This window comes from Lampris incognitus, chromosome 14, assembly GCF_029633865.1.
Source record: "Lampris incognitus isolate fLamInc1 chromosome 14, fLamInc1.hap2, whole genome shotgun sequence".
NCBI classification, from domain to species: domain Eukaryota; kingdom Metazoa; phylum Chordata; class Actinopteri; order Lampriformes; family Lampridae; genus Lampris; species Lampris incognitus.
In genome coordinates this window covers 5,707,253-5,731,815 of record NC_079224.1, presented here as the reverse complement: position 1 = coordinate 5,731,815, position 24,563 = coordinate 5,707,253, and the positions used below count along the sequence as shown (strand labels likewise).

General features: G+C 50.8%; 1 protein-coding gene across 1 annotated transcript in view; it reads left to right on the top strand.

Annotated features, from left to right (window-relative positions):
* LOC130123887 (dipeptidyl aminopeptidase-like protein 6) overlaps nt 1-24,563 on the top strand; it is a 50,486-nt gene that overhangs the window by 7,101 nt on the left and 18,822 nt on the right. The window contains exons 4-11 of the mRNA XM_056293210.1: nt 3,436-3,530; nt 3,816-3,890; nt 3,981-4,033; nt 6,606-6,687; nt 10,716-10,836; nt 20,037-20,191; nt 23,900-23,997; nt 24,106-24,232. Coding sequence (XP_056149185.1) covers nt 3,436-3,530; nt 3,816-3,890; nt 3,981-4,033; nt 6,606-6,687; nt 10,716-10,836; nt 20,037-20,191; nt 23,900-23,997; nt 24,106-24,232 — 806 coding nt within the window. The remainder of the gene's footprint in view (nt 1-3,435; nt 3,531-3,815; nt 3,891-3,980; nt 4,034-6,605; nt 6,688-10,715; nt 10,837-20,036; nt 20,192-23,899; nt 23,998-24,105; nt 24,233-24,563) is intronic.

Below are 24,563 nucleotides of genomic sequence, written 5' to 3'. Positions count from 1 at the left end.
TGGTTCACCAGTCTGGACCTGCTCTTTCGCTCCGATTTGCTTGGTTGACCACGTGATTCTCTGGGTGATTCACATTAGCAGCTTGTTAACGCCTAATTAGTTCCGGGTTCGTGTTCACGTGTCCTTCAGCCACGTCCCACAGCCGTGGTGGGGTTGTCCTCCTCAGGCCTTGGTGAGGCTCTCGGGCTCTCAGTGGACTGACACTGCTGATCGTCAGAGCCAACTTAAAGCAGGGAACTGGCCCTTGGCGGTAATGACCTCTGATAAGGAATCCGATGGGACAACCTCGTGTTTCAGGAGGCCTCGTCAATATTTCCTGGGCCTCGTTGGCTGCGACGCATAATTGACCCTTGTTGCTCTTTGATCACAGCTTGACTCGGCAGTCTGTGGCGTGTCTCACACACGCTCACACCAGCCCAAGACATGGGACCTTCACAAGGAGCCCCAGCATTACAACTGACCTTGGGACACATGGACCGTTGTGTATATGTTAGAGTCTGTAATGTCGTTTCAGTTGGGAAAACAACATATCAGAACCAGAACCAGAAACTCTTTATTTGTCCTTTCATTTCGTGCACTTGTGCACAGGAAATGAAACGACACGTTTCCCCCCAGCCCACAGCAGCGCAACACAAAGACAACGACACACGTCCAGAAGCTACAAGAACTACAAGAACACATGTACTATCTGAAATAACAAATACAAAATAAAATAAAAATCACTGTCCAGGAGAACAAACACCAGCCAGGATGACTGTCGGACCTGCCGGTCTGCATGGGCTAGCGGTTAGCTTAGCCCGTCCCTCGGCGCTTCGTCTCCGGGCGCAGCTCCCGGGCAGGGCCGTGGTCCCTGGGCCCACAGGACGCAGCAGACCAGGCCCTCCCAGCTGATCCAGCACCAGCCCTCCCAGCCCATCCAGCGCCAGCCCTCCCAGCCCATCCAGCACCAGCCCTCCCAGCCCATCCAGCACCAGCCCTCCCAGCCCATCCAGCACCAGCCCTCCCAGCCCATCCAGCACCAGCCCTCCCAGCTGATCCAGCACCAGCCCTCCCAGCTGATCCAGAACCAGCTCTCCCAGCCAGCAAACCAAGACACACCTAGACGCAGACGTGGACAAAGACGCTGCATGGACGGTGCTGTGTGTGAATTCACGCCGCCATCTTCCCACACCGGAAGTGATCACTATTTACAAGCCTGTTTCGTGTCATAAACAACCATCAGCTGTCAAATTGACAAATTGATTGACAGCTGATGATTGCCTATGACATGAAACAGGCTGGTACTGCCTCATAGAGAATTTAGTTGACTCACTGGATTATATATATATATATATATATATATATACACACACACACACACACACACACACACACACACACACACACACACACACTAGGTGAATGTAAGGCATTTTGTAAAGCCTGCTTCTAAACGTTTCCCTCGGCTTTCCAGCAGCTCATGTGGACCAGGCTGGCCAGGTGACCCGCCCGCTTTACTGCTGCTGCTGATGACAGAGGACAGCCCTGCTGCTCTTCTTCTTCTCTTCTTCTTATCAAACTCGTGTGGCTTGATCCAGCACGCTGGCCCACGCCTGCACCACCAACGTCATGTCCCGTTGAGCTCCCTCGTCCCTCAGACCCGGCAGGGACGGTGGAACGGTGTGCCGGTCCGAGGGCAGGACTATTTCATTGTCTCTACCAGTTGTCCCTAAACTCATTTGGCGAAGGAAGCGTTTCCTGAGCCAGACATATTCCCCATCTCCCTTTCTTTGTTCTTTCAATTCATTTATCATATCAGGCCGTCCTGGTTGGGTGCAGGAGTTTTCTCCCTGCAAGAATTGTAAACTATATTTCTTGTTCTCCTGGATATTGTTGAAGAAATGTCTGGATGGTACATTCTAGAAAGATAGAAAAGAGGGTTTGCTTATCTGCCTTTAACACGGAAATGTCAAACGAAAGCTTGGCCCAGCCAGAAGTATTAGATCCTGCGTCTTGAGCTTTACCGTATGGCTCTGGTTGCCATAGTAACCAGAGGAGGGCTTTCCACGGTGGAGCCTCCCATGAGGGAGCCGGCTGTGTGACAACAGGGACAGTGGCACAATGGCAGCGGTCCAGAGTAACACTGACACCCACCAGAGCGCCAACCCGGCCATCTCTCCCATCCGGACACTTTATCTGGTGGCACTGCACTAACTGAACTGCTGCTTAATTGCTGAGGCGGTCCAGTGGCTGGTTCTGGTTCACTGCTGATATGCATTCAGTGATGTGCAGTGTGCAGCATCGCACTGATCAGCTTTAGACTGGTGCAAGTTGGGTGATGCAGGGGTGCAAGCGAGGGGAAAGGCACAGCTAAACGGGGCATATTATTGGACGGTCCACACAAGAACTTTATATCAGTAAAATGTCTCACTTCCTCTCTCACCTTCCGCTTCCGGTGTGGGAAGATGGCTGTGCGAATTCACATTTGTGGCGGCCGCCCCAGTACCGTCCATGCAGTGTCTTTGTCCACGTCTGTGTCCAAGTTTTGTCTTCGTTTGACGGCTGGGAGAGCGGGGTCAAGCTACCTGCTAGCCCATGCAGACCGGCAGTTCCGATAAGTTCCGTTTTGTTGGATCGGCTGGGAGAGCTGGCGCTGGATCGGCTGAGAAAGCTGGAGCTGGATCGGCTGGGAGAGCTGGAGCTGGGTCGGCTGGGAGAGCTGGAGCTGGATCGGCTGGGACAGCTGGAGCTGGATCGGCTGGGAGAGCTGGCGCTGGATCGGCTGGGAGAGCTGGCGCTGGATCGGCTGGGAGAGCTTGGTCTGCTTGGTTCGGCGGGCCCGGGGTCCACGGCCCTGTAATGTTTGTGGTTTAAAACGGCGCCTCTTGTGTTGTACTTTGATGTTGTTCCGTTTTATTCACCGAGGGGCGCTCTCGGTTCATGTTGTTGTAATTGGTTGTGCGTTGAAAGAGAGAAGAAGAAAACCCCGGAAATGTAGATTTATCAGCTTTACTGGCGCCTGCCTGGAGTTGCGCCCGAGGAGGAGACGCCCAGGGCGGTCAGACAGGACGCGGAGGCGGGGCGGGCTAAGCTAACTGCTAGCCCATGCGGACCCGGCACTTCCGGCTGACTGCCGGATATTCTGTGTGTTCTTGTATTTGTTGGATGTGTTTCTGTCTTTGTGTTGCACTGCTGTGGGAACGTGCTCCTGACTCCTGATCCAGGGGCTGGTTCTGGTTCTGGTTCACTACTGATGTGCATTCAGTGATGCTGCACAGCTCCAGACTGGTGCAAGTCAGGTGGCGACGGGGTGCAAGCGAGGGGAGGGCACAGCTAAACTGGACGTGTTATTGGACGGTCCCCACACAAGAACTTTCTGTCAGTAAAATGTCTCCCACTTCCCCTGTTCCAACGTGCAGACCCCTTCTTGGTTGTCTGTTGTTTAACCATTTTCAGGCAATGAGCTGCTGTACCGTACACGGGAGGGTGACGTCGTCCAGCTCAACGTTGACACCCTGGAGAAGGTTGTGCTGGTGGAGAACAAGATGTTTGTGAGTATCCTCAGTGTTACTGCCAGTATTTTACACAGCAGAAGACAACATGTTGGCTTTAGTTGGAGGCGCTGCCCTCTGGCTCCACACAGCCGTGTTGCCCACCTGCTCAGCAGGGGTGTGGCCACCTGCTCAGCAGGGGTGTGGCCACCTGCTCAGGGGGACCAGAGTCCGCTCAACACTCCTGCGTGGAACCAGCCGGCATTTTAAAGCGAATCCAAATGTTCCCTTTTTGAGCCTTTTAGGGGTTAACTGGTTTTTCACGACACTCTCGGGCTCGTGCAGGAAACCTACAAGGCCACCAAGTACCAGATCTCTGCGGACATGCAGCACGTGCTGCTGGCGTTCAGCATCCGGCCGGTGAGTGACGTGCCGGCGCCGCCCTGCATCAGCTGTGGTGTGGAGGCCTCCCCTGGCTGACGGTTTGACTATTCTGCCCCCTTTCTGCAGGTGTACCAGCGCTCCCACGTGGCCAGCTACATCATCTGCAGCCTTGTCACACCGTAAGGGCCCCTGCCACGTGTCTGTGTTGGCTTTGTTTTGGGGGGGGGGCTTTGAATGACGTGGTTGGTAAATGCACGCAGCAGTGGCAGAAATACAGGCAGCGCGGTTGCACCGGGGCCCGTTTGGTGGGGGGGGCGGGGTGGGGGGGCGTAGGGAGAGCGGGCCCTCCACCTGTGTGTTGGGCGGAGCTTTTGCAAGTGACTCGGTTGCCGCCTCGTAAACACGCCACCGTTTAAAGACGAACTCACGTTGGGCGTCCGGGTGGCAGAGCGGTCTATTCCGTTGCCTACCAACACGGAGGTCGCCGGTTCGAATCCCCGCGTTACCTCCGGCTCGGTCGGGCGTCCCTACAGACACAATTGGCCGTGTCTGCAGGTGGGAAGCCGGATGTGGGCGTGTGTCCTGGTCGCTGCACTAGCGCCTCCTCTGCTCGGTAGGGCCGCCTGTTGGGGGGGGGGAGGGAATAGCGTGATCCTCCCACGCGCTACGTCCTCCTGGTGAAACTCCTGACTGTCAGGTAAAAGGTATGTCCCTGAAAACACAAACCCACCTCCATCGTGGTTCTCCTGTAATGTCGGTAAAATAGTCTGCAGCAGTCAGTCGTGAAACTATGTGCTTGTAATGCTGCATAAACTATAAAATCGTAACCACAAAACTAGTCGATTAATTAATTAATTATTTTGTTTGGTATTTTTTGTCATGTGCAGATATGCAGCGGTGATTGCTGGGTAATGTGTGTATTGTTGTCCAGTGTCGAGGCTCTATCTGATCCCGTGACGAGACGGTCCATTCCCCTGCGTGGTGACGAAAGCAGCCTTGAGCAAATTACTTTCGTTACTCTACTTGAAACGCTGCATGCACATGATTGACAGCACGACGCGGCACGTGCGCAGTAGAGGATTTTGAGCTGCGGTGGCGACGCACCGGCTCACGTTCTGATCGTCCCTGTTACGTCACAGCGACGCGGCGTCTCCAGACTCTTCCGCCGTGGAGGTCGGCGGACGAACACGTGTCCGTTCTGACGCCGAACCGCAAGGGGCAGCGGGTTAAACTGGCTGCAGGGCCACCTCATCCATGTCAGCTATGCACCTAACGTTATCTCCGGGCCCCTAGTACATATAGTATATGTACATATACTGCATCTACACTGCTTTATACTTTGTGGACTGGCGGCCTGTCCAGGGAGTCTCCCCGCCTGCCGCCCAGTGACTGCTGGGATAGGCTCCAGCCTCCCATGACCCCGACTGGGATAAGTGGCTTGGATAATGGATGGATGGGTGGATGTAGTTTATAGGCTAGTTATCTAGCAGCTCATCCGCTGGTGTGTGTTTTTACCTACATACCCTCCCAATAACACATGTACACATGTACACTTCCTGCTATAGATGGTTTATTAGCTGACTTGTTGGTTTGATTGGCCGACTGTTGACGTCACCGTGTGTCAGAGTGCTGTCCGTGGTGCTGATGGCTTTCTGTCTGACCTCTCTACTTTCTGTCTGACCTCTCTACTTTCTGTCTGACCTCTCCACTTTCTGTCTCATCTCTACTTTCTGTCTCATCTCTACTTTCTGTCTGAGCTCTCTACTTTCCCAATTCAGTAGCCTCAATAACTCATTCCACTGTAAAATCCATCATGTTGGTAAAAATAAATAAAAAAAAAAAAACAAAAAAACTACTACTACCACTACTTTCGGCTGCTCCCGTTAGGGGGCGCCACAGCGGATCATCCGTCTCCATCTCTTCCTGTCCTCTGCATCTTCCTCTGTCACAGCAGCCACCTGCATGTCCTCCCTCACCACATCCATAAACCTCCTCTTTGGCCTTCCTCTTCTCCTCTTCCCTGGCAGCTCCATATTCAGCATCCTTCTCCCAGTATACCCAGCATCTCTCCTCCACACATGTCCAAACCATCTCCATCTTGTCTCTCTTGCTTTGTCTCCAAACCGTCCAACCTGAGCTGTCCCTCTAACATACTCGTTCCTAATCCTGTCCTTCTTCATCACTCCCAGTGAAAATCTTATCATCTTCATCTCTGCCACCTCCAGCTCCACCTCCTGTCTTTTCATCAGCGCCACTGTCTCCAAACCATATGCATATCTAATGGCGTGTGTGTGTGTGTGTGTGTGTGTGTGTGTGTGTGTGTGTGTGTGTGTGTGTGTGTGTGTGTGTGTGTGTGTGTGTGTGTGTGTGTGTGCTTCATAACTAGTAAGTAGCGTGCACTGGCCTGTGTCAGCTCCATCTAGCTGCTTGTGCTGCCATCTAGTGGCATGGTGTTCACGTGGTGAAGTCAGCGTGGCTGGTCTGACGCTCTTCATCCATGACGTCAGCTCATTCCCCGCTCTTCCATATCTGGGCTGAGCTGAGCAAAGTCAGTCGCTGCCAAAAAACAGACAAATACATAAATAAATAAAACGCTGGGGATGATTGATTAAGCTGAACACAAGAGCTCCTCGGGTTCCTGGTCTAACTGTGCTCCTGTTCTTCAGTAGAAAATACATAATGTGTAATATAATACACACACACACACACACACAGAGTGAAACTGATCCGGATGTCATGTGACCTCCACAGGGAGACGTGGAGTCTGAACCCTCCAGAGGTGCGTAACGCTGTCCTGCAGTACGCTGGATGGGGACCTCAAGGCCAGCAGCTGGTAAGGAGCCCCGTCAGTGTCGATGACGTTCATTACCCACAATCACCCTGGCTCCTCACAGTCGGCGTGCTTGTTACCGCTTGGTGTGTCGTTGTTCAGCCAAACATGAGTCACGTGTTATTTTGCCATGTTTTGGGCATGAGTGTAAATGCAGTGGCCAGGCGCGTTATTTGAAGGTGTCACCTGGGACCTCCTGCGGGGGATGCAGTCATACAAACGAGATGCAGTTTCACCTTGTGGAGTCTGGAGGAGGGACACGCTGGCCATCAAGACTCACGGTGCCTCGATGGAGCAAGTCGTGGACCTGGCAGAGCAGGGCTGCTGCAGGAACCACCACGTGGCGCTGACTGAAGCACACGTGTGTGTGTGTGTGTGTGTGTGTGTGTTTGTGTGTGTGTGTGTGTGTGCAGATGTGAACAAACGTGTGTGTGCATGACATGCATGTGTCACAGAAGTACAAGATGGAGGACCTCTTGTGCAGAATCAGAAACACTTTATTTGTCCTTTCATTTTCCCTCTGTCTGTTCCTGCTGGGCCCACAGCAGTGCAACACAAAGACAAAAACACATATCCAAAAACTACACGAACACACATATATACAAACTAACGCAAATATCCAAGCTAACACATATGTCTAAGCTAACACATATGTCTAAACTAACACATATGTCTAAGCTAACACATATGTCTAAGCTAACACATATGTCTAAGCTAACACATATGTCTAAACTAACACATATGTCTAAGCTAACACATATGTCTAAACTAACACATATGTCTAAGCTAACACATATGTCTAAGCTAACACATATGTCTAAGCTAACACATATGTCTAAACTAACACATATGTCTAAGCTAACACATATGTCTAAGCTAACACATATGTCTAAACTAACACATATGTCTAAGCTAACACATATGTCTAAGCTAAAAAAACAAAACAAAAAATCACTGTCCAGGAGAAGGAACGCCAGCCAGGACGACTGTGGGAAATTCCGGTCTGCATGAGCTAGCAGTTAGCTTAGCCTGCCCCGCTTCCGCGTCCTGTCAGACCGCAGCTCCGGGCAGGGCCGTGGTCCCTGGGACCGAGAGAGCAGCAACCGGGGCGGCTCGGAAGACTGGGGTGATTGGCCAGATATAACTGGGGAGGAAAAAGGGGGCGGTAATCCTAAAAAAACCAAAACCCAACAAGTTATTTAGCACTTTGTGGGATGGACAAAGTGATTATTTTACTTTATTGAAGGTGCTTACGGCTGAGGGAATGGAGGACTTTTTGCAGGCGTGTTGTTGGCCGTGGGTTTTGGTGATGGGGTGACAGACAGAAGGATCGGGGTCCGGTGTCAGGCGGGGCTTTCTTAGTGACTGACGGGTGCACAACTGTGTCATCTTACCGGCCTGGCAGCTGGTCTGAGAGTCTGGTGTTGTGTTTGGTGTTGAGGGCGTTGTGCCAGCAGGAGGTGCTGCAGGTGGGTGACTTACAGACTCAGTTAAAATGACTGCTGACAGCGAAGCTGAGCTTCCTCGGCAGGTACAGCAGCCCAGATAGCAAACTTGCTGTGGCCCGGACCCGTCCCACACCTGACACTTTCATCCGGCCCACATACCACGTGGAATGATGGCACTTGGGTGGTCCGCTCCTGTTTGCCAGATCTGGGCCAGAACCAAGCCTTAGCAATGCCGCATGTGCCACATATTTGCCAAAGGTGGCCATATTTGTGTTGTGATATTTGGGCCATATTCACCATTTACCACACGGGCCACTTGAGGGTCACATCCAGACCACATGTTGCCCAGAGCACCGCGTCTTTGCCAGAAAAGGCCCACATGTGATGTGGCATATTTGGCCCACATTTGCTATTATACATGTGGGCCACTTCAGGCTCACATCCGTTTTGTCAGGGCCAGAAGAAGGCCGCCAGTGCCGCATCATTGCCTGAAGTGGCCCACATCCGGATGCTGTCTGGGAGCTGATGGGCCTTCCTGTACAGCCAGTCACCATGTTCTTCCTCACTGCTGACTTCATGAAGCTTATTGTCAAACTGTTCTCCTTACACAACAGTCACCTGCTCCAAGCAAAACTGTTCAGGTGTCATCAGTGCTCCCACTTGAATTTGCATATTTAAAGTAGGAAAATATGTTTTTGGAGCATGTTCGGTTTGCCTGCCTGCCAAGGAGGAAGCAGTCTGATAGGCAAACGGTTATGATGTCGTCCATTTTTTCTGACCTTTGCCATCATTGTAAATATGCATAATTTGCACTGATGATGACTTGCCATGTGAGACAGACCAGACGAGCTCCCGCATGTGTCGCTCTCTCTCCCACTTCTTGGATCTAATGTGTTCCCATTCACTTCATCAGGACCACAGAACTGTATCGTTAACTGTTCCATGAGAGCGTAACGATGGTGGCTATGTGTGAGCATGGGGGACGCAGGTCACCGGTCAGGCTGGGTGCCATGCAGCAGCAGGTACATGAGAGGGGGCTGTGCACATTTCACTAAACCACAAGCAAATACTCTGCCATGACAGAGCAATCAAGGAGACTGGGTCAGAACACACACACACACATACACACACACACACACACAAGCAAGCTCCCATGCACACACACACAAATAAACATATATGCACAAAACAGCTACACGTGTGAATGAGATATTGATATGAGTTCTACTGATGGCGATGGAGACATGAGGCAGGACAGGACAAGCTAGAGACGGGTGAGTCCGAGAGGGAAGTGCTGCTAAATGAGCTCTCTGCACCCTCACACCAACACGTGCATGCTAACATGCACACACATAGGCATCCCGTGTAAGATCCACAGGTAGCGCTGACGTTGCCACGTCTAGCTTTCATCTCTCCTCCCCGTCCAAATGTCTCCCCCCTCCCCCTCCCCCGTTTTTCGCTAATTGGATTCCTCAGAAACCGTTATGTGCCTGCTGTCTGACTGAGCCACAAGTCAAGAAGTAGCCAAAGCCTCTGGAATAGTCCATCTTGTCAAAGTAATGTAGCCTCGTATCAGAGTCCATACATCAATGTGTGGACTCATGTTGATAATGAGAGAACAACATTATCAGAACTGGCTGCAAGTCTTTCATGGCGGCGAGAATTCACGTTTGCGGCGGCCTCACCCAGAACAGTCCATGTAGTGCCGTCGTGTTGTCTTCATTTGATGGCTGGGAGAGCTTGGTCTGCTGCGTCCTGTGGGCCCAGGGATGACGGCCCTGCCTGGATCTACAACCAAGGAGGAAACACCGAGGGCGGTCTGACAGGATGCGGAAGCAGGGCAGGTTAAGCTAACTGCTAGCCCATGCAGACCGGCAGTTCCGATAACACCGAGAGCGGTCTGGTGGCGGCCTCGCCTGGCATTGACAGTGGTGTTTTTAGGGTCGTGGTGTGGAGTGCGGGGAGGTGTGTTGAAGGTGTCTGGCTGGGAGAGCTGGATCGGCTGGGGGAGCCTGGTCTACTGCGTCTTGTGGGCCCAAAGACCACGGCCCTGCCTGGAGCTGTGCCTGAGGACGAAACGCCGAGGGTGGTCTGACAGGACGCGGAAGCGGGGCAGGCTAAGCTAACTGCTAGCCCATGCAGACCGGCAACTCAGACAGTCCTCCTGGCTGGCATTCGTTCTCCTGGACAGTGTTTTTTTATATATATATTTATTTAGCTTGGATATATGTGTTGGTTAGTACATGTGTTCTTTTAGTTCTTGTAGTTTTTGGATGTGCCTTTGTCTTTGTGTTGCACTGCTAGTGCTCCTGATTCCTGATTCATGGCTGTTAGCATGGATGAAAAACTCTGTGTGTGTGTGTGTGTGTGTGTGTGTGTGTGTGTGTGTGTGTGTGTGTGTGTGTGTGTGTGTGTGTGTGTGTGTGTGTGTGTGTGTGTGTGTGTGTATGTGTGGCGCTGCAGGAAATCAAGTGTACAGTGCGGGACCACTCACAAATAGCATAATGACTGCAATATAGAAACATGGTCAGCCACTTCCAGTGGGACAGGAAGTAATTACTGCTCTGCTGTTTCCCCGCCCAGATCTTCATATTTGAAAACAACATCTACTACAGGGCCACGGTCGAGAGCCGCACAATTCGCCTGGTGTCCACCGGCATAGAGGGGGTGGTCTTCAACGGCCTCGCAGACTGGCTGTACGAAGGTAAGACACCTCAGCACACACACTGAGCAAACGCATCACAGCCCGACAGAGAGGAATATGATTATGATGATACCGGCCTCTCACACCAACACCCTGACTGGTGTTTGACATGGTGTCTCTACCTCACACGCTGCTCAACATGACAAACCCACAGACCCAAGACCCAGACCAAGTCAGCATCAACCCAACCGGCTCTGTGCATAACTGTAGTCCACGGACTTCTGGTTTCTACTGCAGCGGTCATACCAGTTTCCTGTTTGTTGGCGTGTGTGATTGACAGTGGCATATTTTTCACGATGCCTGCAGGATTTACCATGGATAAACGTCAACTACACGCACACAACTGTCGACAAACTTCCACCTGCAAACGGGTGAAAAGTATCAAGTTACGTCCACATTTACGATGAGCGGATGAGCTGATGGACAGTCGGACGGCGTTGTGGACGTAACTTGATATGTACGTCTTGAAACTTTTCACCCATTTGCTGGTAGGTGCAGGTGGGAGTTTGTCGACAATTCTGTGCATGTTGTTGACCTTTATCCATGGTAAATCTTGCAGGCACCGTGAAAAATATGCCATTGTCAACAGCACACGGCAACAAGCAGGAAACCGGTATGACCGCTGCAGCAGAAACCGGAACCAGTGGACTACATTTATGCACAGAGTCGATTTAAAAGAATAAGGAGAAATGGGATGGACTCCATTTCTTTTTCATGATGGCACCAGTGGTGATAAAAGTCTGAATATCGTCCAATAACTTAGTTTGATGGCTGAGCAGATCCCATTCCCAGGAAGCCCTGGGGCGTGGTGGAGGTTTTACTGTGCATGATGAGGTCTGAGAGAACACAGCTGGCTGTGACTCAGGATCCTCCTCAGCATCTGCATAGCTCGTCTTTAAGGCCGTGCTAATTAAGTCATGTCTGCAGCGCTGCGAGTTGCTCAGCAGCTGCTCTGCAGCCAGCGTAGCTGTAATGTGATATGAAACACTTCCTGATACTGCACGTGAGACACACATCCCAATTACTCCGCACACAACACACATCCCAATTACTCCGCACACAACAGCTTTGTTAATGAGTCTGCATGCACTGTGTCACGCTCATGTTGTTCTACGCTGCTGTACAATAATATACTAAACATTCCTCTTCTGCTTCTGCTTCTGCTTCTTCTTCTTCTTCTTCTTCTTCTTCTTCTTATTATTATTATTATTATTTCTTTCATGTTTCCTGTTTTACATCCTGTAGAGCCCGGTCCAAACTACGGACCTGAGGCACTATAGGGCAGATGTCACTTGATTGACAGTACTCATCGTAATATGTGGGCTGTTCCAAGTAGGGTGATCTTCTGGACTGCACTGATGTTGATGTTTCCTGGGATACGGTTGGTGAACTTTTCCATTCCCTTCTTCATGAGTCCTAGAGCTCTGATGACCACTGGTGTTGTTTCGGTCTTCATTCCCCACATCCTGTTGACTTCAGTCTCCAGGTCTTTGTACTTGGTCAGCTTCTCTGTGACTTTCACTGAGGTGTATTTTCTGGATGGTGTTGCCATGTCGATGAGCATGCACCTCTTTCCTTCCTGTCCTTGATAACGATGTCGGGCTTGTTGGCTTTTATCTCTCCGTCAGTGTGGATGGACGTGTCCCAGAGGATGTGACATCATGGTTCTCAGTGACCATTTTTGGCTGATGTTTGTACCACTTCTCAGTCGTCTTGATCTTGTAACTCCTGCAGATCTTCCAGTGCAGGTATGCTGCAGCCTTGCTGTGCCTGTACATGTACTCGGTCTTTGCCAGGTCCGGGCAGCCTGAGACAATGTGGTCGATGGTTTCTTCCTACATTCCACAGATTCTGCATTTTGGGTCTGTTCCATCTTTGATGATGCGATGGTGATAGGATCTGGTTGCCAGGCTCTGGTCTTGTGCACCGATTATCAGGCCCTCCGTCTCTGCTTTCAGCCCGGTGCTCCTCAGCCACTGGTGTGTCTTTTGTTGGTCCACGTCTGCGTCTTTCATGCTTTTTGGGTACTTCCCGTGCATTGCTTTGTCCTCCCAGGTTTTTTGCAGTTGCCGCTGGCCATGGTGTTTTACCTTCTGCTTCACTCATTTGGCGTAGATGGTAGTTGCCTCATGTTCTGTTGGTGGGGTTTCTGGGACATCAAGCTCTTTCTTGAACTGTGCAGCTTCTTTATTGATGGAGTAGATCTGATGTTTTACTATTCGGAGGAGTGGGTTGGGTCATCGGTTTTTGTCAGGTATGCATCCAGCCCGATAGTGGTAGTCTTGAAGGTCAGTTCGAGATGGACTAGGCCTCGTTCTCCTGAAGCTCTTGGTAGGTACAGCCTGTCGACATCTGCTTTCGGGTGGTGCATCTTCTCCATGGTCAGCATCTTTCTTGCCTTGGTGTCTAGTCTCTTGATGATTCAGTTTCCAGTTGATGACGTTGAAGCTGTACGTCACTACAGGTATCGCTAGGGTGTTGATAGCTTCAATTCTGTTAGCCGCATTGAGTTCGCTCTTCAGTACCATACGCACTCTCCTGTGGTACTCTTTCCGGATCTTCATCTTCTTGGATGAGTGTTGTATGCCGTCTCCTTCGTTCACTCCTAGGTACTTGTATGTGCTATCTTGGTCTAGCCCTTTGATTACGGTGTCAAGGTCTAAGTCTGCAGTCTTGGTAAGTCTTCCTTTCTTGAAACTGGCTTTGACACACTTGTTGATTCCGAATTCCATCTTGATGTCGTCCCTGAAGGTCTTGACGATGATGAGTAGACCCTTCTGCTGATTGTCATCTTTGGTAAACGTCTTGCCGTCATCAATGTAGAACAGGTGGGTCAGTTTGCCATTCTATGATTCTTACCCATAGCTGCTGTTGCTCAGTGGCGCTAGTGCAAGGCAGAAGAGCGGTGGTGATAGTGAGTCCCCTTGGAAGATTCCACTTCTGATGTTGGTCGGTCTCGATGTTAACGACCCCTCTGCATGATGGAGATTCAGGGTGGTCTTTCAGGTCTTCATGCTCTCCGTGATGAGTTTGACAGTTGTTGGGCAGACTGTGTAGATCTTGAGGCTCTTCTCTATCCAGGAGTGTGGCTTGCTGTCAAATGCCTTCCTGTAGTCAATCCATGCTGTTGACATGCTCTTTTTTTCCCCGATTTGACCTCTTGCAATATGGCTTTATTGATGAGTAGCTGGTCCTTGCATCCATAGCTACCTTTCTTACATCCCTTCTGTTCCGCTGATAACAAGTTGTTTTTCTTGAGGACGCTATAGGTCCTCTCTGTGATGATGGAGGTGATGATCTTGTACATTGTTGGTAGGCAGGTGATGGGTCTGTAATTTTTTGGGTTCTGGGTCTATTTTAAAGGCCGAGAAGCGATTATTATTATTATAAACAACACAACCCAGGTTCATAGAGCTCTCGTTTAATGATTGGCATTAATAGTAATTGTGAATTTCCTCAAAAGGGTGGTTTGGTTTGTAATTATAACGTCAGTTTGTAATTCAATTACAAGTTTCCATTGTCATTACTAACAGAGAACGCTATGATGTGGACTCCTCTTCAAGCCAAACCTCTTTTTATGAAAGGTTTGTCTCTTTGTGGCAGACAGAGGATTCGGGATGAAAGGAATCATTCAGTCGCATATTAATGCAGAAATGTGCCTTGCTCTCCTCCCTCCATGTTTTACTGCTCTCTGATTCTTCAGCAGGCAGGTTTTGCAAAGCCGCAGATGTAATTCCTGATGTATGTCTAGCGCATTGTGGGGGTGAATGAGTGTCTAGTGCATTGTGGGGGTGAATGAGTGTCTAGTGCATTGTGGGGGTGAATGAGTGCTGGCTGCATTTGAGGTGTGCGGTTCAAGGTGCGGTTTGCTGGTCTCTTGCAGGTATTTACAGCTGCACAATCAAGCAAAGTAATCCTCTCCTGAGAGGATTTTCTTCTTCTTCTTCTTTTGGTGGGAATTATACACACAAACGGAAGGTGCCAGCGTTATGCTTAAATGGAAGAGTTGTCCCTCAAGAGGTTAAAAAGAAAAAAAATCACAGCTAACTTTTGATGCACAACAGGTATGCACCCCATGGCACAGTGGTGCAGTGGTTAGCACAGTCGCCTCACAGCAAGAAGGTCCTGGGTTCGAGCCCCGGCGTAGTCCACCCTTGGGGGTCATCCCGGGTCGTCCTCTGTGTGGAGTTTGGATATTCTCCCTGTGTCTGAGTGGGTTTCCTCCGGGGGCTCCGGTTTCCTCCCACAGTCCAAACACATGTAGGTCAGGTGACTCGGCCGTACTACATTGTCCCTAGGTATTAATGTGTGTGTGTGTGTGTGTGTGTGTGACAACTAACTTTTGGTGCACAACAGGTACGCACCCACGAACCCACTGAAAACAATGATGCTTCACACTCCGTGTTTCTCCACACAGCTTGTTTGCATCGTTACACTGGGAGCATCAGGATGGACAACAGGTCTTCAGACTCAGAAGCCCACGTGAGCGTGTGGTAGCGCCACCCAGATGCCCCGCGGCGCCAGCATCTCAGTTGACTGTGTTTCTATATTTATATATATTACTTACTGCTGCAGTGACTCATTCCCCCGGGGGAGGAATAAAGTATTGTGATTTCTTTCACGGGCGATCTGTGAAGTTAATCTGAGTCATCCGTAAGGCCTTCATGGTGGTCACTTCCTCCGCTATTATTCCTTAATTGACAAAATGAAGTTAACCCAAACTCGAGTGCTCGTTGCAGCAAATCAAAACCAGCCGAGTCATCATTACATCCACAAAGAGATGAGCGAAGACCAGAGGACCGCTGGTCTGTGTCGGTACCCCCGAGTGCAGCGGTGGGTGTTGTGACAAGGGGTGGGTGTTGTGATGAGGGGGCTGGTGTTGTGATGAGGGGGCTGGTGTTGTGACGTGGGGTGGGTGTTGTGATGAGGGGGTGGGTGTTGTGATGTAGGGGTGGGCGTTGTGATGTGGGGGCTTGTGTTGTGACGAGGGGGTGGGTGTTGTGATGAGGGGGTGGGTGTTGTGATGTAGGGGGCTGGTGTTGTGACGTGGGGTGGATGTTGTGACGTGGGGTGGGTGTTGTGATGAGGGGGCTGGTGTTGTGACGTGGGGTGGGTGTGGTGATGAGGGGGCTGGTGTTGTGATGAGGGGGTGGATGTTGTGATGAGGGGGTGGGTGTTGTGATGAGGGGGCTGGTGTTGTGATGAGGGGATGGGTGTTGTGACTGGGGTGGGTCTTGTGACTGGGGGTGGGTCTTGTGACTGGGGGTGGGTCTTGTGACGTGGGGTGGGTGTTGTGATGAGGGGGTGGGTCTTGTGACTGGGGGTGGGTGTGGTGACTGGGGGTGGGTCTTGTGACGTGGGGTGGGTCTTGCGACGTGGGGTGGGTCTTGTGACTGGGGGTGGGTGTGGTGACTGGGGGTGGGTCTTGTGACGTGGGGTGGGTGTGGTGACTGGGGGTGGGTCTTGTGACTGGGGGTGGGTGTGGTGACTGGGGGTGGGTGTTGTGATTGGGGGTGGGTGTGGTGACTGGGGGTGGGTGTGGTGACTGGGGGTGGGTGACACCGGTGGCTGTTAGACAGCTTCATCAGTGGCGGTCCTGCAGAAGCCACTGTGCAGGGTGCCAGCTGCTCCGTGACACCTCTTGATTGATTTATCATAGTGGATGTGTGAAGGCAAGAAATGAGGTGACCTATCTTTCTGGGGGGGGGGGGGGTCCAGAACACCCTCATTTTCTCATTCAACAGCCAGTTAGAGAGCCAGTGATTCACTCCGTGGCCAGCTGAACTCCATTATAATCTAATTATAATCTAATTTACCCTAACCAATATAAAACACACACACACACACACACACACACACACACACACACACACACACACACACACACACAATGGCTTTAAGCTGAAGGTTGTCCTGTTTTTTGTGTGATGTTTGTGTAGACTGATGCTGTCTGAGGTGCATGGAGCTCCACGTCTCTCTGGAGAAAGAACAGCGTGTCCCTCAGATGCTGAGGAGCAGTAATCCAGCAGTCTCTACTGCCCTGTTACCCCCCCCCCCGCGCCTTGAATGTGAACAGATAAATATTGCCGTTATTTCTTCCTCAGGGATGATGAAAACCGCTTCATGAAGACCACACTGGACTCTGCTGGGTTTAGTGTGCTTTAAAGACCACACTGGACTCTGCTGGCCTAGTGTGCAGGCTCTCCAGTGAGTCTGTGCTCGTACCATGGACACAGTCGGGTGATAATAGCGACTTTCCATAGTTCTCCTCTGCCCCCTGCTGGTCAAAAGTTGTACATCACCAGATACAGAGGGCTGAAACTAAAAACTCACGAGAAATAGGCCAAGGAAGTGTAAGAGAAACACGAATTCCACGCAGATGTGAGACTTTCCCCCCTCGTGTGGGCCCAAATCCACTTCAAGTACACACATCACGCTGTGGTAGGGTATGTAGACATTTACACCTTGATGGCAAAAGCTCTTTGTTTTTAGAAATCCAGCTCCCTTAATTAGAGTCAGTGATTCATCACTGACTCGTTTGACAAATATGAAAACCAGAGCAGCATTCCCACATGTGGCGCAGGCAGGAAGGAATTTTAAAATGGAATTTCCCATTGAAGAGCAGTGTCAGGCTTCAGGTGACTGCCAGACACTGAAGATGTTATAAGGACATTTATTACATAAACCACACACACACACACACACATATATATATATATAGTAGTTCATTGTGTGACAAATCGTGGCATGTAAAAAGATGCTGGGAAAAAGATGAGGGTTGGGGATGAGTTGTTGCCCCAAGTGGAGGAGGTCAAGTATCTCGGGGTCTTGTTCACGAGTGAGGGTAGGATGGAGCGGGAGATTGACAGGTGGATTGGTGCAGCATCAGCAGTAATGCGGACGTTGTACCGGACCGTTGTGGTGAAGAGGGAGCTGAGCCGGAAGACAAAGCTCTCAATGTACCAGTCAGTCTTGGTTCCAACCCTCACCTATGGTCAGGAGCTTTGGGTGGTGATGAAAGGGTGAGATCGCGGATACAAGCGGCTGAAATGAGTTTCCTCCGTAGGGTGTCTGGGCTCAGCCTTAGAGATAGGGTGTCTGGGCTCAGACGTCCAGAGGGAGCTCGGAGTAGAGCCGCTGCTCCTTCGCGTCGAAAGGAGCCAGTTGAGCTGGTTCGGGCATCTGATTAGGACGCTCCCTGGGCGCCTTCCTTTGGAGGTTTTCAGGGTACGTCCAACTGGGACGAGACCCCGGGGTAGACCCAGAACTCGCTGGAGGGTCTACATGTCCAATCTGGCCTGGGAACGCCTTGGGATCCCCCAGGAGGAGCTGGAGTGCCCTACTTAGCTTGCTGCCACCACGACCCAACCCGGAGAAGCGGCTGATGAGCAGTGAACGAACGAATGAACGAATGAAAATAGATGCTTGACGGCCACAGAGGGCACTAGTAATTATAATCCCATATCATCACCATATTTTTACATTGCCTCATATTTTATTATTGTCGTACTCCTCCCCGCCTCAATTTGTTCCTCCAACACAGACAATTGACCACCAAGCAAGCCAGCAGTTTATGTGGTCTTGTAAAGTGTGTGCCAGCGGTTTGTGTTGTGTGACTGATGAGTGATGAGATGTGATGCTGAGGAAGACAGAGGAGTATGAGTGTTTTACATGCCTCCTCAAACTGCCGGCATATTTCAGACTGTCAACGTTCAAAATGACTAATGGAGCCCTCTATGGTCCCTGACAGTGCTGCAAATGGGAGCCATAAATCAGACGTGCGGTACCTGCTGGACTCGTGTCAGGTCTGGACGTCTTCATCTGTGTTCGTGCACCGTCAACGTTGATTCTGACTTGGTTTTGATTTCGAGATACTTTAATGATCCCTTAGGGAAATTACCCTCTGCATTTACCCCGTCCTAGCTGTGTAGCTAGCAGCAGTGGGCAGCCACCGTGCCGCACCCGGGGACCGACTCCAGTTCGTCTTGCCATGCCTTGCTCAGGGGCACAGACAGGAGTATTAACCCTAACATGCATGTCACTCTGATGGTGGGGCAAACCGGAGCACCCGGAGAAACCCCACCGCAGACACGAGGAGAACATGCAAAACCCACACAGAGGACGACCCCCAAGGTTGGACAACCCCGGGGTTCGAACCCAGGACCTTCTTGCTGTGAGCTGACAGTGCTAACCCCTGTGCCACTGTACCGTCCCCCTTTCTCTCTCTCTCTCTTTTTTAATTTTGGTGTGAACATGAACACAGGCTGTCGAGGGAAGCTGTAGATAAGCACACTCGAGGCTTTCAAACCTTTTTCATGTGTGGCGTGACCAAACAGGTTCACGGGACTTTTTGTTCCTTGGACCAAAGTTGTTAGCACTTTATCCAACAGGTATGACCTGATGATTGGACTGTAAAGGTGCTAGACCCAGGACTCCCCCCACCCCCACCTGTCTTTAGTAACGGTCCATATAACGTGTAATTCGTTCCAACCCTCACCTATGGTCATGAGCTTTGGGTCATGACTGAAAGGGTGAGATGGCGGATACCAGCGGCTGAAAGGAGTTTCCTCCGTAGGGTGTCTGGGCTCAGCCTTAGAGATAGGGGGAGGAGCTCGGACATCTGGAGGGAGCTCGGAGTAGAGCTGCTGCTCCAGTTGAGGTGGTTCAGGCATCTGATCAGGAGGCCTCCTGGGCGCCTTCCTTTGGAGGTTTACCGGGCACGTCCAACTGGGAGGAGACCCCGGGGTAGACCCAGAACTCGCTGGAGGGACTACATGTCCAATCTGGCCTGGGAACGCCTTGGGATCCCCCAGGAGGAGCTGGAGGGTGTTGCTGGGGAGAGAAACGTCTGGAGTGCCCTACTTAGCTTGCTGCCACCACGACCTGACCCCGGAGAAGTGGCTGAAGATGAATGAATGAATGAATGTTTTTAATAACAAGGACTTAATATAGAAATGTTACTTTTAGTCAGAAACAATCAGATGGTTTAGATGACATGATTTTGGAGGTTGGGGGTTGTAGCCAGGTAAACTTGGTTTGGGTCCAAATCAAGTCAGCAACAGTGTGTAAATTTAACACAACATGTTTTCCACTCAATAACCCCCCTAACGTCATCCTGATGAAACACATCTCTCTCTAAAAGTCTGGGTTGAAGCTGCATTCTGTGCCGTGTAGGTAATGAAGTTGTTTCTGTGTTACAGAGGAAATCCTGCAGACCCACATCGCCCACTGGTGGTCTCCAGATGGGCTGTGGCTGGCCTACACCACCATCAATGACACCCTGGTGCCCAAGATGGAAATTCCCATGTTCACAGGCGCCGCCTATCCGAGTGGCGTAGAGTATCACTACCCCAAGGTAAACAAATCCACAACAGCCACACGACCCGTACTGTGCAACTGAATACATCTGACATACTCACAGTGGTTAGCGCGGTCGCCTCACAGCAAGAAGGTTCTGGGTTCGAGCCCCAGGTAGTCCAACCTTGGGGGTCGTCCCGGGTCGTCCTCTGTGTGGAGTTTGCATGTTCTCCCCTTGTCTGTGTGGGTTTCCTCCGGGTGCTCCGGTTTCCTCCCACAGTCCAAAGACATGTAGGTCAGGTGACTCAAAAGACATGTCGGTCAACTCTTCCGACAAACAGCCAGTAAAGTCTGCACTGTGTTGGGACCTACATCTTTCCCCTGTTGAGCCAGTGTAGTGAGGAGAACTGGGCCGGGAGGGACCACAGGGATCAACACGGTGGTTCAGTCAGCCGGGAGCTGGCAGGTGACGGAGATGTGAAGGCTGCTGGCAGCCGGTCGGCTCATTACAGGAACCGCACCAGGAAGTCAGCCATTTGTCAGAGTAGGTCTTCAGTTCCCAGATGTGATCTGTCAACACTGACAGCAGATTACATTTCCCCCCTTTATTATAATCTGCTTTTAACTGGACGCAACGCCTCTTCTATTTACATGACAGTGGAACAGAAGCACCAGAGACCACGTGGTCCTGTCTGTTGAGTCCAGTAGCAGGAAGCACCTTGACCCCTCACTGAATAACTGGGTGTCTCGTTACAGAAATGTCAGGCGTGGGAGTTGTGGTCACCCGTACACATCAGTATCCGACACTGGCCCAGCTCAGGTCTGTCCACGGGGGGTGCGTGTATTTAAGTGAGGTGGTGTTTCTTGGTATCACTTTTACTTTCTATACCTGCAGCAGCATGCCGTGTAATGAAGCAGCAGAGTGAGGCAGCACGGTGGCGCAGTGGTTAGCGCCGTCGCCTCACAGCAAGAAGGTCCTGGGTTCGAGCCTCGGCGTTGTCCAACCTTGGGGGTCGTCCTCTGTGTGGAGTTTGCATATTTTCCCCCTGTCTGTGTGGGTTTCCTCCGGGGGCTCCGGTTTCCCCCCACAGTCCAAAGACATGGAGGTCAGGTGACTCAAAGACATGTAGGTCAGCTGAATCACCCGGACTAAATTGCCCCTAGGTATGAATGTGTGTGTGTGTGTGTGTGTGTGGGCCTTGTGATGGACTGGCGGCCTGTCCAGGGTGTCTCCCCACCTGTTGCCCAATGACTGCTGGGATAGGCTCCAGCATCCCCGTGACCCTGAGAGCAGGATAGACAGTTTGGATAATGAATGGATGGATAGATAGATAGATGGATGGATGGATAGATGGATGGATGGATGGATGGATGGATAGATGGATGGATGGATAGATGGATGGATGGATAGATGGATGGATAGATGGATGGATGGATGGATGGATATATATAATTACCTGTGTGGTGTCACACACTGTACACTGAGCCCAAGTCGGCAGAAGGGACTTCAGGGAGATTACTGGGACATTTCAGGGGGGCACACTGGACCGGATGGGAGTAATAACCATTATTGCCCTGTTCCTTTGTCTGGCCTGGAAGAACACGAGGCAAAAACCAAACACACAGTCTGTCTCCATGTGGCTGCTGAACTTGTTTTGGGGCAATCTCTCTGCATTTACATTACAAGCAGTCTGCAGACTCAGCGGGTCTCCTGCACCGCTGTTGTCAACACTTGATGGGTGTTGGAGTAAAAGAGTGATAGTGGAGCCGGTTCCCTCCCAGGTCCAGCATGCCGAGCGGGCAGACTGTCGATGACATTCATTTCGTTTCAGCGCTATGCTTTCCAGAATCCGGGAGGCTCTGGCTTGTTCCAGGGGTGCAGGAAATACTGCTCTTCTGAGTCCTGCTGCACTCAGAACCATGATGCTGTTTATTTAAGAATCAGAATCAGGAACACTTTATTTGTCGTTTCATTTCATGCACTTGCGCACATGAAATGAAATGAAATATTGTTTCCCGCAGCCCACAGCAGTGCAACACAAAGACAAAACACACATCCAAACTACAAGAAATACAAGAACACACACATCCAAACTACAAGAACTACAAGAACACACATATCCAAACTACAAGAACCACAAGAACACACATATCCCAACTACAAGAACTACAAGAACACACATATCCCAACTACAAGAACTACAAGAACACACATATCCCAACTACAAAAACTATAAGAACACACATATCCCAACTACAAAAACTACAAGAACACACATATCCCAACTACAAAAACTATAAGAACACACATATCCCAACTACAAAAACTACAAGAACACACATATCCAAAGCACAAAAATTACAAGAACACACATATCCAAAGTACAAAAACTACAAGAACACACATATCCAAAGTACAAGAACTACAAGAACACACATATCCAAACTAAAAATAAAAAATAAAAAATCACTGTCCAGGAGAACGAACACCAGCCAGGATGACTGTTGGAACTGCTGGTCTGCATGGGCTAGCAGTTAGCTTAGCCTGCCCCGCTTCCGCGTCCTGTCAGACCGCCCTCGGTGTTTCCTCTTCGGGCACAGCTCTGGTCAGGACCGTGGTCCCTGGGCCCACAGGACGCAGCAGACCAAGCTCTCCCAGCTGATCCAACACCAGCTCTCCCAGCCAGACACCTTCGACACACCTCCCCTCACTCCACACGATGACACTAAAAACACGGTCAAGGCGAGGTGAGACTGTCGCCAGACTGCCCTCGGTGTTATCAGAGCTGCTAGTCTGCATGTGCTAGCAGTTAGCTTAGCCTGCCCCGCTTCTGCATCCTGTCAGACCGCCCTTGCTGTTTCCTGCTCGGTCGCAGCTCCAGGAAGGGCCGTGGTCGCTGGGACCACAGGATGCAGCAGACCAAGCTCTCCCAGCCGATCCAGCACCAGCTCTCCCAGCCATCAAACTTAGACAAGGTTAAAGGTGCTGTGTGTAAGATTTTGGCTTTCCTGAAGCACAACATGACTAATGGATATAGGCAGGGGTTGTCGAATAGTTGGAACAAGTAACACTTGATTGGAACAAAGTAAACACACACACAGACACACACACACACACACACACATACCATTATAACAACAGCCCCTCCCAAGCTTTGGCTCGCACTTGCAGTCTCGTCCGTTGCAGCGATCGCAGCAGATGATGGATGATGGCGTCCACTGCGTGCGTCCAGAAGCGGCATCTGGTCGTAAACATGTTGCATGTCTGCTTCTCTTCTGTTTCAACTAGTTTGTATTGATTTTATTTGTTGTTGTAGTTGTTGTTGTTATTGACGTTACTGAGTCAGCCACAGCCGGGTCTCCCCAGCCCAGAGACATGGAAACAGGTGGTGGATGAGGCTGCAACAGCACATTTTTTAAAAACATTAGGATGGTGATTTAAAAACATCTAAGTTAAAACCACTTAGAAGATTAAAAACAGACGTCCATTAAAAGTCCTGTGTCCATTAAAAGTCCTATGTCGGGGAGAAAGCTATGCAGGTCTGCCATGGTGGGGGCTCCAGCTGCTTTATAACCTGTCTCGAACCTCTAACGCTGACTATCGACCCCACTGCGTCCCCCTCGCCACAGACAGGACCACTAGTAAAGTAGAGTTACACGTCGCACCTTAACGGCGACAACAGAAGCCTCATGCCCTGCAGCCTGTGCCGCACAACGTGTCTGCAGATCTGATTTGTGTGCCTGTGTTTGCTGTTGACCCTTGCAGGCTGGCGAGGAGAACCCTGTAGTGCACCTGTCAGTGGTGAGTCTGAACGGCCCCCTGCACACTGTGGTGATGAAGAAACCAGATGACCCCAGGATAGGGTGAGCAAAGGCCCAAAGGCCGCCGAACTCTGCATGAATTAACAAGTACCACAGTTTTCCCACACCTGCCATCAGTGTTTGTGATGTAGTCCACACTCTGGATTCCAGGAGTGAGTATTATATAACCATGGTGAAGTGGGCCACCAGCACCAAGCTGGCTGTCAACTGGCTGAACAGGGCCCAGAACAACTCCATCCTGACGTTATGTGAAGCAATGACTGGAGTCTGCATTAAGGTAAAAAAAATAAAAGGATGGCAGCTAAGCAGGTGTGGCCTTGGCTAGTAGCTGGATGGGAGACCTCCCAGAAAAACTGACTTGCTGCTGGAAGTGGTGTTAGTGGGCCAGTAGGGGGCAGTCTTAATCTGGTCCTAAATTAAAATAAATAAAAAACAAATCCCAGTGCAGTGACGGGGTGACTAGGAGATGCCCTGTCCCTCAGATGAGACATTAAGTCGAGGCCCTGACTCACTGTGGTCGTTAAAGATTCCGTGACTTATCACAAGGAGTAGGGGGGTTCCCGGTGTCCTGGCAAAACGTCCAACCTGGCTCTCTCTATCTGGCCACC